At 31.9% G+C, this 14920-nt stretch overlaps 1 protein-coding gene across 1 annotated transcript; it reads left to right on the forward strand.

Moving 5' to 3' along the window:
- The first annotated feature begins 711 nt into the window (after positions 1–711).
- Positions 712–14577, forward strand: LOC139527894 (metalloproteinase inhibitor 3-like). Its single transcript, XM_071323569.1, has 6 exons — positions 712–826; positions 5305–5437; positions 8638–8747; positions 9980–10082; positions 11227–11366; positions 14360–14577. Exons 2-6 carry the CDS (start codon positions 5320–5322, stop codon positions 14492–14494), a joined length of 606 nt encoding a protein of 201 aa, XP_071179670.1. The 5' UTR covers positions 712–826; positions 5305–5319; the 3' UTR covers positions 14495–14577.
- The last annotated feature ends 343 nt before the right edge of the window (positions 14578–14920 follow it).

The following is a 14920-nucleotide window of genomic DNA, read 5'->3' on the forward strand; positions in this document are numbered from 1 at the left end:
ATGAGTTTGCGTTAAAAATTCAGGATTAATGCGCTACATAGTACACTTAATTAAGATTTCCAGAAAACAGGGAGTTATTTTGGTAGTACCTGTGTTTTCAAGATCAGAAATTTCATATAAGACTTTAAACATTGGTTGAAAATTGGCATGTAGAAAGGTGATACATGTACAATTCAGGATATACCTGATTTCCTTGAAGGTGAACTTAAGGTAAAATATTTAGATAGCTGTGGAAATTGCAAGATTCGGTTGAACAGATAGAGATTTTTAATTGGTGGTCTGACACCTTTATTTTCGTTTTCCTCCCAAAATAACCCAAACTGAATAATCATAAGAAAAGATGACAAATGCGACTATACCTATACAGAACACAGAGGCATGATGATTAATTCATTGTAGAAGGAAAAGAAGCGACACACAAAATTAGGTGTTCTCGTTCATTTGTATAGATACTCTAACTTTTCTTTTACAGTACTTTGTATATCCCCATCCCTTTTTCACTTGAATTATTGTCAGCTTAATCGAATATCTGCATGTTTTCTGGCACGTTTGAAATAAATGCAATTCATCATATGTTTGAATGTAAATTTACACAATCATGTAATTATAAACATTTAGCATGTTTTAAAAACAGGAACAAATGTTTATAAGTGCAACACACGGTATTTTTGGACAAGAAATCAATGTTTCTTACACTTTTAAAATTCAAATGAAGTAAAACAAGAAATCAATCTGGTTGACGCAACAATGACAATCTGTTACACAGAATAATAGTGGTGCATTTCTTTCCAGTGGTCTCAATCAACACTGATTTACAGAAATCTTGGTAAGAATTTAGTCTTAGATGCCTGATTTATTATTAGTTGTTATTGGCTTTGAAGAAGCTGTCAGTAACTGCGTGTAGTGGCGGGTCCAGAGGGGGCATGAGGGCGTACGCCCAACTTTTTGCTTGGACTTTTTTTTTGTATTTTGTATTTTTTTTTTTGCCATTTCCCGTGTATTTAATTTTTATGAGACAGTTCTTTTCATATAAAGATTTTTTTTCGCCAGTATTTACTGATTATTTCAAAAGTAAAATTACAAAATACTGAACTCCGAGGAAAATTCAAAACGGAAAGTCCCTAATCAAATGGCAAAATCAAATGATAAAACACATCAAACGAATGGACAACAACTGTCATATTCCTGACTTGGTACAGGTATTTTCAAATGTAGAAAATGATAGATTGACCTTAATTTTATATGGCAATCACATCACAGTAGAGTGATTCGGTATGGTTGAGTTGACCAGTTCGTCGAAAAAACGTCACTCAGTCATTTGAAATTCAAACTACAGGAACACATTTGCAATTCTGAGCATGAAAAATCATGATACCTTCAAAGCGACAAAGGAGTGAGCAAGAATGTATTGACTTCTGTTTCACAATTCGACCATAAAGAAAGTTATACTCTAATATAATCTCAGGAAAAAAAATCCACCTTAATATTATTTACCTACGAAGTTCTGTTTAACCCCAAACGCCCGCGCCTATCTTAAAATAACATAGCTGAATAATTATCCCTAGTCAGTATAAGCTTGATTTTGAGGAGGCAGTCTGAGATCTGAGAGTCTGGCCGTATTTAGATTGAAAACAATAATCTTGTCCACTTTTTGGCTAATAAAAACGAATATTTCCAACAGAATAATACAGCATTAAATGAACATGATGAATAAAAAACGGGCCTATTTTTTGAGGGGACTGGGGTTTGCATGAACTGATATATTGAATACTTTTATCAAGATCAGACTGCAACCTGCCTGCTGGTGTGACCCTTATGTCTCCATTTGTCGACCGTCATTCATAAATTCGTTGTCATTTCAGACTCATTCGTAGCCTTTGGTTAATTTTCAATTGTGTTGGGTAAAACATATCAACCAAACATTTCTATAAAAATTGCTTGTTTGTCTTTTTTAACTCGTGTCGCTCGTATTGTTAAATTCATCGAATAGCGCGGCGTGTATCTTGTTTACAACAAGAAATCTGTGAGTTTATGCTAACTTAACATACAACAAGCGAAAATTTTCCATGAACAAAAAAAAATATTTACAAAGATGTCAGTTTGTCTGCGTGTTTTAATTGTTAACTTGCAGATGTATAAATAACCGCACGACACTCTTTCAATAATTTGTAGAATCGTTGATATAATGTTTGTTTATATATTGGATTTTAAGCAGTAGTATATGGACAGAACTCGATCTGTCGTGATATAGTACCAAAAAACGAGCTATTACATGTTCTGCTGCTAAAGTAACTGTTGTTTTCAAAAATTTGCCAAATCATATATCGGAACGTAGAGAAAATGCAAACAAATGATCTACACGATAGTCTAAGAGATTTACAAATTGGTTACCCAAAAAAAGGGACTAAATTCAACAATCTCCCATTAGAGCAAATATTAATAAAGATCACAACCCTGACCACATGCACACCTTCAATATATGTACAAACAGACAACAAAGTGAAAACGTTCTAGGATTCAAACTGTAGATGTTATGCGGATAAACTATAATAGGGGAAGTTTGTGGACAGAGGGACAGGGGTACCCCCCCAAACTTTCAGTTGCGGGGGCATAACAAATTATAGCTTTAATTACATATTTTATTGCGTCAACTTGTAGATTGTAGACAGTAAACCTGATGATTTCTATTTTTATGTTTTAACTATTTTTGCGTTCATATACTTACAATGTATTTTTGTTTGAATTAGTAATTGTTTTAGACATGTGTATTGATAATGAACAAACATGTATCATATTTTTTATAACGTATAATTTCTTTTTAAAATGTTCCATAAAAGAGGGTCTGATTGGGGTTAACGGAATACAGAATAATGGGCAAAAATTGCAGAATAAAAGGCAAAAAAAAAAAAAGAAAAAAGAAAAAGAGCATAATTGGGTGCCTAAATATAAAGAATAAAGAATATTGGAAATACAAAACAAAAATTAATGATAATTAAAAACCAATTGTTCAGAGAACAATTGAAGGTCTTTCCACCAGTAAATATCTATTTTGATATTAAAATATTAAAAATCAGTCTAAAATTTCAGTTCCTATGGCTTTCTGATGTTCAGATATGAATTTTAAGCAAAGGTCATAATCTAGAACGTCAAATTAACCTATGACCTTGACCTCAATTTCAAGGTCACTAACTGATCATCTCAAATCAAAAGACCCTAGGTCTCTAATATGTATGGTTAATAAGTTATATCACTTTACGCATAACTTTAGATATGATAGGGGCTAAAACTCCCATTTATTGTCTACGCACCCTTTCAACCAAAATTATTAAGTTACGACATGTCGCAACTAACAATTTAGTAAAAATAATTTGTCGATATCTTATAAGGTTAATGAAAATGAGTGTAAATAAGACAAATTCAAAAATTAGAATATGACCTTGACCTTTGACCTTGACCTAATTTTCATTTTTTTGGACCAAAGACCTCAAATCAAAAGATCCTAGGTCTCTATCACTTATGGTGTTCCAGTTTAAAATACATTTCAAAATTTCAAATACAAAAAGGGAAATAACTCTCATATGGAGCGTTCATATTGCTTCGGTCGAAATTGGACAAATCATGCGAAGGATAAAACGAGCAATTTTATAAAATAAATTTGTCGTAATCTTTTACGGTTGCGAAGGAGTTGTGATAACAAGGAAAACAGTGTTTGGGGAGATAACTCCTACAAAGAAAAGTATTCGGTTACGCAGGGTAAATTTCAAAAGCGCATAAACTGTTCGATATCATGTACCAAATATCTAAGCGACATATTGCGAAACAAATGTTTATCGCAAGAACAAAATTTGGCGGAAGAAAAAAAAATAATAATCAGAAGAAAAACAATAGGTCTTTCCACAGAAAAGTGGAAAGACCTAATTATCCAGATAAAAAGAATCTATCAATACGAAACACATAATAATCATGCATAATCAACACGAAGAACGTTGGAAATAATTAGCATGATAACTTGACGTTATGTAATAAAAATAACGACGTCACGAATTTTGATGGTTTTTTGGCCAAAATGTTGAGTTTGCGTCTCTCCTACAGGGAAAACGAAGTCGGTGACCATATTTTTTTTTAACATCATCTAATTCGTAAGACAACGAGGAAGAAAATGTTAATTTAAACAAAAGTTATATGGAGCGGTTTACGTGATTTATACCGGAAACCGAAAATTGTAGAAGAAAAATACAGATTTCCCCTATATATTCATTGTAATAAAAGTACCCTCTCGGACCATTTTAAAAATGAATTTTTCTCGAAAACGAAGTCGGTGACCTATACTTTTTTTTACATTTTCTGATGTATATTTTCAATATCTAATCGAGTTCTTAATTTTAAAAAAAATCTATGGACTAGTTCATTTACTGATCCTTGACCTTAAAACAGTAAATAAACTCATCATAGAAACCAGGACTTAATTTGGATATACACCAGACGATATCCAACGTTTTAGTTATTTGCATTTAGTATCATTTTCTAAAATTATCAATACAGCTACCCGATAAATAATGTCGTTTTATTTGTATCAACTCGCTTGATATCCATGCAATTAAATCAATATTGAAAAACAATATAATTATATGTACAAAATGTATCATATACTATATTTTTCGAGACCTTTAAAACAGACGCCAAACAAATAATTTCTAATAGAATGACATATTGTGAAATAAAGAATTAGTTCAATTAGGAAAATGAACATTGACGAACAAGTGATTTTAATATACATTTTAAAACTGAAGCACATATAGTCGTTGCTCTTGTACATATATGGCCATGTTTTAATAGAAAAACATCCCTGAAGGCAAAACTCTATGAAGTATTTATAAATATGTAGTGTGAAAGGGTTGGTATATATACATTGTTCGTTAAATTTATTTCCACATAAATATTAGTATATGATAATAATCCATATCAATCTTGTTCTACAGTGAGTAAATATTCCACAATTGTAGTTAATTTGATATTATTCTTATGTTAGATTACAATATAATTAAGTGTTGTTACGAGGTCGGTTAAGGTTTATTTCCGTAAAACAATTGTGCCATTTATTCGAGTTTGCTCATACTGTATAGCTGAACCTCGAATTGAAAGTACACTTTTTTTTTAGAAAGAAAATATTTCTATGTCAGGTTCTTCTGTGTACATTACCCAATCTATTTCCCTCTGTGTTTCAATGCAAAATACTTTACAAAACAAATATTAAAAGATGTAACAGTCAGCTTTCCATATATATATTATACATTATATCAATAGACAAAAACAGTTAGAATGGTTACCAAAGTGCTACCACTGATAATTTGTCTAGTATGGTTGGCAAGTGGTGTATACAGTTGTTCGTGTGCTGGTTTTCAACACCCGCAAAATCAATACTGCTCTTCTGATTATGGTAAGTTCTAGACTAAATGTGTACATCAAACGCCAAAGTCGATATGTTGTTGTTGGGCCTGTTTAAAAACAGAACTTGAATACTTTCCTGTCATTATAATAAGTTATCAAAGGTACCAGGATCATAATTTAGCACGCCAGACGCGCGTTTTGTCTACATCACACTCATCAGTGACGCTCATATCAAAATATTTATCAAGCCAAACAAGTAGGAAGGTGAAGAGCATTGAGGATCCAAAATTCGAAAAAGCTGTGCCAAATACAGCCAAGGTAATATGTTCCTGGGATAAGAAAATCCTTCGTTTTTCGTATGTAAAGCTTTTGTAAACAGGAAATTAATAAAAATGACCACATAATTGAGGCTAAAACACATGAATAAAAACCGAACTCATCAACATACAAGGCTTCCTCTGCCTTTTTTAGATTTAACCTCGAGTTTGACATGTGCGCGGTCATCTCAGTATCAGAATAACAAACATGACGATTTTAATTTTGAAATAATCAATATACCCCCACTTAAGTAGCAATACCATCAACTACTGTATACATTGCCCAACTAATTTGATATTCAAGAGCGTGCAGCTGCTACTCAGACGTTGTAAATCTTCAACAGTATCTGCAAAGAAAGTTGTTGAACCAGGGTTTTTTAAATCGCGTCTCGTCCCTTTTCTATAAAAAAGGTGATTAGAACATATCAAGACTTTGTTGATAAATACTTCTGATCAACTTCGCAAATAATACACGATGGTCTTAAAGAACAAATTATATGTACTGACGTTGTATTCAACCTTACTAATGTGTTAAAGTGTTCTTATATTTGTTTTTTTGTTTATTTTTAATATTCCGTTTACTGCTTTGTTTAATTTTTGATAATATCCATTTGACATGGCCTAAACATACCACCATTATGCTATAGTAATTTTTCTATTTCTTATCTTTCAATTTTGCTAAATAAATGTGTTTTGTCTATTTTCCTTTATAGGATTCTGAGTTGACATATTTGTTTGTTTTATAGTAATAGAGACCAGAACATAGTTTAGACTGCTGCACCCCTCTTTTTTTTTACTTGTTTACCTGTTATGTCTGTTTATTTTGTTTACACATAGTTGTCAATATCATTTTATGTTTCTATACTAGAAAAGTATGGATACTTACAACATTATGCAAATATGAACATACCAGGTTACAAGTATATAAAATAACTCACTAAAGTCAATAATCAACATTTAATATATGACAACTAATCAATTCCGACTAGATGAAACAAGAATTGTGATAATGTATGAAAATTTGATATTGAATATTTTTATGATAGATTATGCTAAAGGATAAACCAACAAAATGTTTGAATAAGGCATGGCGAATTGGAGCAAAGAAACCTGTACCATGAGACAGCTACAAATGTTACAAATATGAAAAATAAAAAACAAAAGAATTATTAAATCGAAAATGTGTATAAATAAATACATGAAGTTTCAGGTTCTTTCTGAAAAACCGTTTTAACATGAATGTTTTGCAGTTCAATTGACGAAAATTTCCACGGAACGATGGCAGATTTATTGTATCTGTTGTCGTGCGTTTTAGCTCGTACAGTTGGCGTCGTTAAAGGCAAATCATTTTTAGATATCAATGCCATGATCGGTTTGTAGTTTTTTTGTAAGAAGTGCCTTCTCAAAGAAAGCCTCGAACATATAAACACACAATTATGTATTGACTTCGATAAGTAACAGGCAGCCTATGAATACTTGATAATTTGAAATGTCTCAGCTGGCAGCAACCAATTTGTTCAACTTTGGATGATTATTGTGGTATTTGTCTGTGATGTAAGATTGCGATGTTATCTTCATCCACTATTTTGTTTTCCTCTTATGTAGAGATATGGCGATCTTTTACAATTGGTTTTTAAATAAGAAAATGACTGTACCAACTTAAGAATATGACAGCTGTTATCCATTCGTTTGATGTGTTTGAGCCTTAGATTTTGCCATTTGATTGGGGTCTTTTTATATTGAGATTTCCTCGGAGTTCAGTATGTTTGTGATTTTACTTTTTTGTTAACACGCAGCTCCAGTTGTAGAAATATATAGCAATTATGTTCAATTTATTATTTGGACGGAACCAATATTCTATGCCATCGATTCGTTTTTTAACTATCCAACGGTTATAATATCACAGAATAAATCTTGTGCGACGAGAAATACGCATGTATCGAAAACGTTAGAGGGAAACACTATCAAACAGTTGGAACAATATCTCTAATGCGCCTCGAAATGAGGAACTCAAAAGTCACGTGTAAAGAAAAAATCTCTGTGTAGTGATATTGGACATGTTTCTATTTTTTACAAATGACTGAACTTAACCATTTGTGGTGATTAGGAAAGTAGAGGAACATAGAATAAATGTGTAAAAACTATGGAGCTATTAAATGTGTTCAAAGAATTAAATTTTCAAAGTACTTATTGTGTTAAAAAGGGCATATTTTACCACAAGGAGCTGCATCACAAAAGGATGTTCGGGTATGCTAATTTACGGAAAAAGTAATCCCACTTCGTACCCCGAAAATTTAACTACATATGTGAAAATGTCACAGATTCGAAACGAGCTATCATACATATCCAAGTTTACGATATGGACTGAGCTACAGGAAAAACGTTACCATTACCGCCTATGTACAAAATATAAAGATTTTGACCCAGTTAAGTTAACTGTTTTGTTCATAAATGAACATAATGAAGAATATCTTGACACTTCAGTGGAAAAAAATTCATTGTGCTGTTTATAAACTGTTTTGTTCATAAATGAACATAATGAAGAATATCTTGACACTTCGGTATAAAAAACCATCAAAATCACACTATATATTTGACATAAGCCATATTGAGATAAAATGCTCAAAACCCATGAGTTGTTATTTAACAACATTCAATGATTATTATAGATTATATACACTTTGTGATTTCCGGAAATAATGAACTATAAACAGTCCTTTGTGTATCATCTCTATGTTTACTGTCTAATACATTGCATTATTTGTTTTACAAATGCTGTTTGGGATTTACATACGTCAGGAATATGACAGTTCGTTTGAAGTGTTTGAGCTGTTAGATGTTGTAATTTGATTAGATAACTTATGATTTGACAACTGACGTGTCCCTCGAAATTTTTGTTTTTTTTCATTTGCAATAACTTATGATTTTTCAGTATTTTATGGCAAAGTAACAAATGAACAGTTTATATCAGGCCCAGCAGATGATACTGCAAACAATTTTGCGACTTGGAAATATACGTTTAATATTATTTTCAATATGAAGGTAAGTATCAGTATAAAATGAATTTCAAAATTCAAACTGATTGAATTTTACATTTTAAACAAAACAATACAATACAGTAAAAAAGATGTGGTATGATTGCCAACAGGACCATGAGGACAAATTTCAGCCAGAGATCAAATGACATAGAAGATTTGTTTAAATAAAAAATGTATTACTGGTCTCAAATACAGGAACCACTCCAAATACATATTTTGACGAAAATAGTTATCACAACATAGGCTAGAGTTATAGGCAATTAACGTAGTTTGTTTTTGCTTGCCTTCGATGTTTGTTTATATATTTTTTTTGTGTTGCGTTAACACAGCTTGCAAATTTAAGTTGGTGCTACCTGTATATGTATCATCCATCGCATTGGTGGTATCTTACAAAAGGTGGTTAAATTTGGAATTTCAACAGTATAGACAACGAATGATTGCATTTGAAAACATTGAACAGAAAAGTATATATCATAAACACGTCTACCAGAAAAAAAACAATTATGATTATTGGATTGCACAAAAACGATTTGGAAGAAAATAGAGCAAAACAGTTAAATAAGCAAACAATAACACTTTTTTAATGTATTCACTAACTAATTGAAATAAAAAAAGCATTCCTCAAGGAATATTTAAAGGCAAGTTTTTTAAATGTTTTAATGTGATCGCGCAAAGAAATGTGGATCGAAATATAGCACAGAGACCAGTTATGCAATTTGCTATGTTAAAATGTATGACCTTGGAGCCTGTGTTTAAAGTCAAGTGCAAACGTAAAGCGTGCACATTGAACGATTATACGACGGAAAACTTATCTGTTACTTGTTTGTTTGGGAAAATCTCCAGGGAGGAATAGCGTTTACAAATAAACTTAAATCTAACGTATACCTTTAATTGTATTGCAATAATAACTAAGGATAGTTAAACAAGAAAGGAATATTTTTTTAAAAATTCAATTGAATGATTAAAAAAATATATTATTTGTGTTGCTTAAAGATGTTGCATCATTACAAACAACACAATGAAATTCAATTCTCACCACAAACGTACAGTTTATAATTGATAGTAACTAAATGCTTAACATTACAGTCATGTCATTATAGTGCAGTGTGAACCAATGTGCTTAAAATGAAATGGACTTTTTTTTTAATTTTTAAAACAGTCTGGCCTTTTAAATTCAAATATCGAAGAATTTATGATTTATTAATAGTTATATAATGCGACACGTTTACAATACAGGGAGTGACAGAAGGAGTTGGACAAGATGTTGTCATAGAGACAGCAGGGAATGGTGCTATCTGTGGAGTACGTTTAACAGTCGGAAAGTCTTTAATCTTAATGGGTAAGTTCACTGTAAGATGCAAAATGAACTTATATATTAAGCAGCAAATGAATAAAAATAATAGACAAGGAATATAATTGGGGAGTCTGATACTTGTTTATTCAAGATACTGATGAAAGAATGCAAACTAGGTGTTCCGACAAATGTGAGAATTTGAATTTTCCGATAGTTAAACCTTCAATTGTATAGCAGCATCATAACCTCTGTCCCTATATATTGTGTTTAAATTGTTAATGTATCCATCAATACATACGATAGTACATGCCACATGAATCTGCTGAAAAAGAGTTCTGACAACCGATTGAATTTGACACTTTTAAAGTTTAGGTCATCGGCATGAATTTATTACATGTTAGATCTTTTGATACAAGACTTTTTTCAATCTATACTTTTGCAAACTATGTTTTTCTCCAAACAAATGTATTAGTTTTTGTACGAAAACGAACGAAATATTACAGTAATTACCTCAATATCTGGATGCATTGTTAATAGGAAATAACAACCTTGTCGACGCATTTGGTCTCGTTCCGTTCAGGGTACATCCGATTTTTCTGAGCTTTTATTTTGCCTTGATAGATATTTTCCTAATTGATTGATGAAATTTAAATATTGGTAACAAACGGTTGCATACATAAATATTGGCACCATCGATCGTAATTACACATATGAGGACTCTGAGGTTAAGTCGACAAAACTCTGATAGGGTAACCATTCATGACACAAAAGATTTATTACAGTTAGTTTGGGTTTTTTTTGGGGGGGGGACGTTTAACGTCCCACGCAATAGCTTTAATCTATACATTCTGCTTAATCACTATTTTGGTTTTTTATGATATAAGAATTAAATGTAATAAGACTCATTAGTTGAACATCACTGGTTTTGTGTACATTTGCAAATGAATTATGGGTACATGTTTATATATGAAACACTTTTGGTAAAACTGCAATGTCCTATTTAATCATAAGTTCAACATTTAAAAAGAATTAAAACAAAAGATAAGAATGGGACGAAATATCTCATTAGACTGAACGCTATGCAATATAGAAAATTACTTGAATGGTTAGCCGTGTCTTTAAAAATATAAAAATGGCATATTTTCAATATTAAAAAAAATCAACAAACAATTACATATTTGTCTTTTAGGAACAAAACAGGCTGATGGAACTAAAAGGATAGGATTGTGTGATTTTGTAAGTCAACTCGACAATTTGACCCCGTATCAAACGTTTTACCTGTTTACCAGATGTTCTTATTCGTACCATAGAAACTGCAGAATGAGCTGCGTAAGTATCATAGAACCAGCTTACCTTCTTTAAACTAGGAATGTCAGTGGTTAAAAGCGACATCATGAAGACCATGTATAGCTAAATTAAATGTCCTAGCACACATGTAAAATTGAGAAAGGAAATGGGGAATGTGTCAAAGCGACAACAACCCGAACTTAGAGCAGACAACAGCCGAAGGCCACCCATGGGTCTTCAATGTAGCGAGAAACTCCCGCATCCGTAAGTGTCCTTCATCTAGCCCCTTTAAAAATATGTATACTAGTACAGTGAAAATGCACGTCATACTAAACTCCGAATTATACACAAGAAACTAAAATTATAAATCATACAAGACTAACAAAGGCCAGAGTCTTCTGACTTGGGACAGACGCAAAAGTGCGGCGGGGTTAAACATGTTTATGAGATCTCAACCCTCCCCCTATACCTCTAGCCACATTAATAACCCACATTAAAGTTCAGTTCAAGAGAAGTCCGAATCCGATGTCGGAAGATGTAACAAAAGAAAATAAATAAAATGACAATAATACATAAATAACAACAGACTACTAGCAATTAACTGACATACCAGCTCCAGACCTCAACAAAACTGATTGAAAGATTATGTCTTCATCATTTGAATATCAGGTACAATCCCTTACGTTAGGAGCTTAGTACCATAATATCATAAAATATATGAGAAGAACATAACCCGTGTCATGCCAACAACTGTTTTCAAATAAATGTGCTTAGTTCCGATGTAGAGACCCTATAAGTGAATCAATATTAAAGCCAAAATATGCAATCTTTAATGACCTGACAACAGTATCGTAACTATATCCCTTCTCAATAAGTCTGTTTAAAGGTTTTGTAAGCTTTTGAGGAGAAAACTGACATTTTTGTGCTTTGTAAAGATTTAGAGTTATATTTACGAATTATTTCCTTATACCGATGATAACATTTAGTCAATGTTTTGACTAGTTTGTGATATCGAAAACCCTGGTGTAATAATTTTTCAGTAATTCATAAATTTCTCTCGCTAAAATCTAATACGTTGTTACATACACGATCGAATCGTACACGTTGAGATATATAAACACCATAAGATGGTGACTACCTAACGTCACCTTCTAAAAATGGATAATTAACGATAGGAAATGAAAAATCATCTCTTTTATCATAGATTTTTGTATTAATCTTCCCGTTAATGAGATAGATATCAAGATCGAGGAAAGGGCAGTGGTCATTGTTAGTATTAGCTTTATTTAAAGTAAGTTCAACAGGATAAATTTCTTTAGTATACATACTGAAGTCGTCATTGTTGAGAGCCAATATATCATCCAAATATCTAAAAGTATTGTTAAACTTTTGTATCAAATGTTGTTTCGATGGGTCTTTGCTAATTTTAGTCATGAATTGTAACTAATAACAATACAAAAACAGGTCCTCAATAAGTGGTGCACAGTTAGTTCCCATTGGAATTTCAATAACTTGACGATATACGGAATGTCCAAAGCGAACAAAGATGTTATCAAGTAAAAATTCAAGCGCATATACAGTAATAAAGCATGTCCAAATGACATAGTTCTTTTGTTTATTGCTACTAAAAAATTATTAAAAGAGTTTGAACATTCTGACTTTTTTTTAATTTGGGATGAGATTTTTTTCTTACTAAGAATATGAGGCAAAGTGGTATATAGGGTAGAAAAATCAAAACTTTGAACAGATTCAAAATCATCAATATATGCTTGCAATTTATCAAGTACTTCCAACGCGTTTTTGACACTCCAAAAGTAATTAATTCCACTATTTTTAAAGGCTTTATTTGAACAATCTATTTTCAGTTTTTTTTATTGTACCAAGTGTACTAGTAAGTAGAATAGACAATAAAGTAATGGAACAATGGCTTGAAGATGAAATAAATCTATATTTGTTTTTTGTGTAGCTTCGGAAGCCAGTTCATAGTTGGGACTTTCATTGTATTTGGTTCTGCTTGTAAAGAAGTAGCTAAAAGTTTGTGTTTGTTACAGATGTCGTTTTCTAGAATGAAGTCAGTTGGAATGTTGGTGAATTCGTGATTTCCTTTTGTAGAACCTCAATATAAAATTTACGACAAACAATAATGATATTATTAGCTGCTTTATCAGCCGGGACAAAACAAATTCCTTGGCTAGTTTTTTTAGTTTATGTTTGATACGTGAAATAGGGTTTTTAAGATTTTTGAAAGCTTTTTCCCGTTTCACCTATTTTAAACAGTATTTACGGAGTGAGTCGTGAATGATATTCAGACAATCATTCCAATTGATAATTTACGTGGGACGATATTTATGTCTTTTACTGAGGAATGTAGTATGTTTCAACTACTTCCGTTTTAAAGCTCAATAACCTTTCGTAACTAGTGCATACAGAAACATTTTCATCGTATTAAATGACCCTAAAAAATGCATCGTACAATTTTGCTGACAGTAATTATTTTTGCACCTGAATTATTCAATAATTGCTAAAATCCATTTTAGTGTATTAAACATAGGAGGCAAGTATCAAGGGATTATGTATAACAACGCCCGACAGCTCATATTTAATGTGTAATAAAACTCATTGATTTATATAGCTTCATATTTAAACATAACAAACCTTTGTCCAGTTACAATATAAATGGACAATATAGAAATGCATGAATAAACAATGTTTACACCAACACATGGATTAAATATATTTAGTAATCTGTAGTTATGTATGTTAATGAGGGAAAAGAATATGCAGGTCATTATTGTATACCTTGAAACTCATTTCATTGAAACATGATATCGTACATGTTGTTTCATCAAAAGTTACAATAATTCTGGGATACACTCTCTTTTAACAATTGTTGTAAACACACATTGTATACGTAACTCGCAGAATATATTGTTTTGCACAACAAGCATATCCATCGTATCTCCAATAGGTAATATTATACTAAATTGGAGCATATCGTACACCACCACAGTTAACTATAAACTTTCTGTTTTCAGAAAATTGGTCCAAACTCAAGAGATTGCAAATATGACCCTTTCAATACAAATGATGGTACCATCTGCCTTGCCAAGAAGGCACTATGCCGAAGAGAAGGACAGCGCTGCCGCTGGGTTAATAATGAAACATGTTAACGACCTTATGTCATCAACATGCGAACCTCAATGGTTGACTGAAAGCACTTCAAATAATTAAATTGAGATAAGCCTATTTGCAACCGATTTATATTGTTTGTTCTTATGTTGCATTATTACACCTCTTTTCAAATTTAAGGAAGGACTTGGCCAACAAACAAGTTTACTCCCGCCACATTCTGTTTTACCTGTCCCCAGTCAGGCGTCTGTAATTTGGTAGTAATCGTTTGTGCTATTTAGGTATGAAGACGATTAAAAAGGCCTTATAAAACAAGAATTCTAAACAAAATGTGTCAGCAAAGGCAATCTAAGCGAGGTAAGAAGAAAACTTGGATGTTTCAAATATCCAACATATAATACAAAATTGTGTATTTACTTCCAATGAACCTATCAATAACTTTTCATGTGAAAACAATATAGTTGTGA

The sequence above is a fragment of the Mytilus edulis genome, chromosome 6, assembly GCF_963676685.1.
Source record: "Mytilus edulis chromosome 6, xbMytEdul2.2, whole genome shotgun sequence".
NCBI classification, from domain to species: Eukaryota; Metazoa; Mollusca; class Bivalvia; order Mytilida; family Mytilidae; genus Mytilus; species Mytilus edulis.

What these genes read in the sequence shown, in the direction of transcription:
- LOC139527894 (XM_071323569.1), top strand. Translation starts at nt 5,320, where the DNA reads ATGGTTACCAAAGTGCTACCACTGATAATTTGTCTAGTATGGTTGGCA. An exon ending in ATATTATTTTCAATATGAAG is followed by an intron (nt 8,748 to 9,979) that starts GTAAGTATCAGT and finishes TTTACAATACAG; the next exon opens with GGAGTGACAGAAGGAGTTGG. An exon ending in AAAGTCTTTAATCTTAATGG is followed by an intron (nt 10,083 to 11,226) that starts GTAAGTTCACTG and finishes TTTGTCTTTTAG; the next exon opens with GAACAAAACAGGCTGATGGA.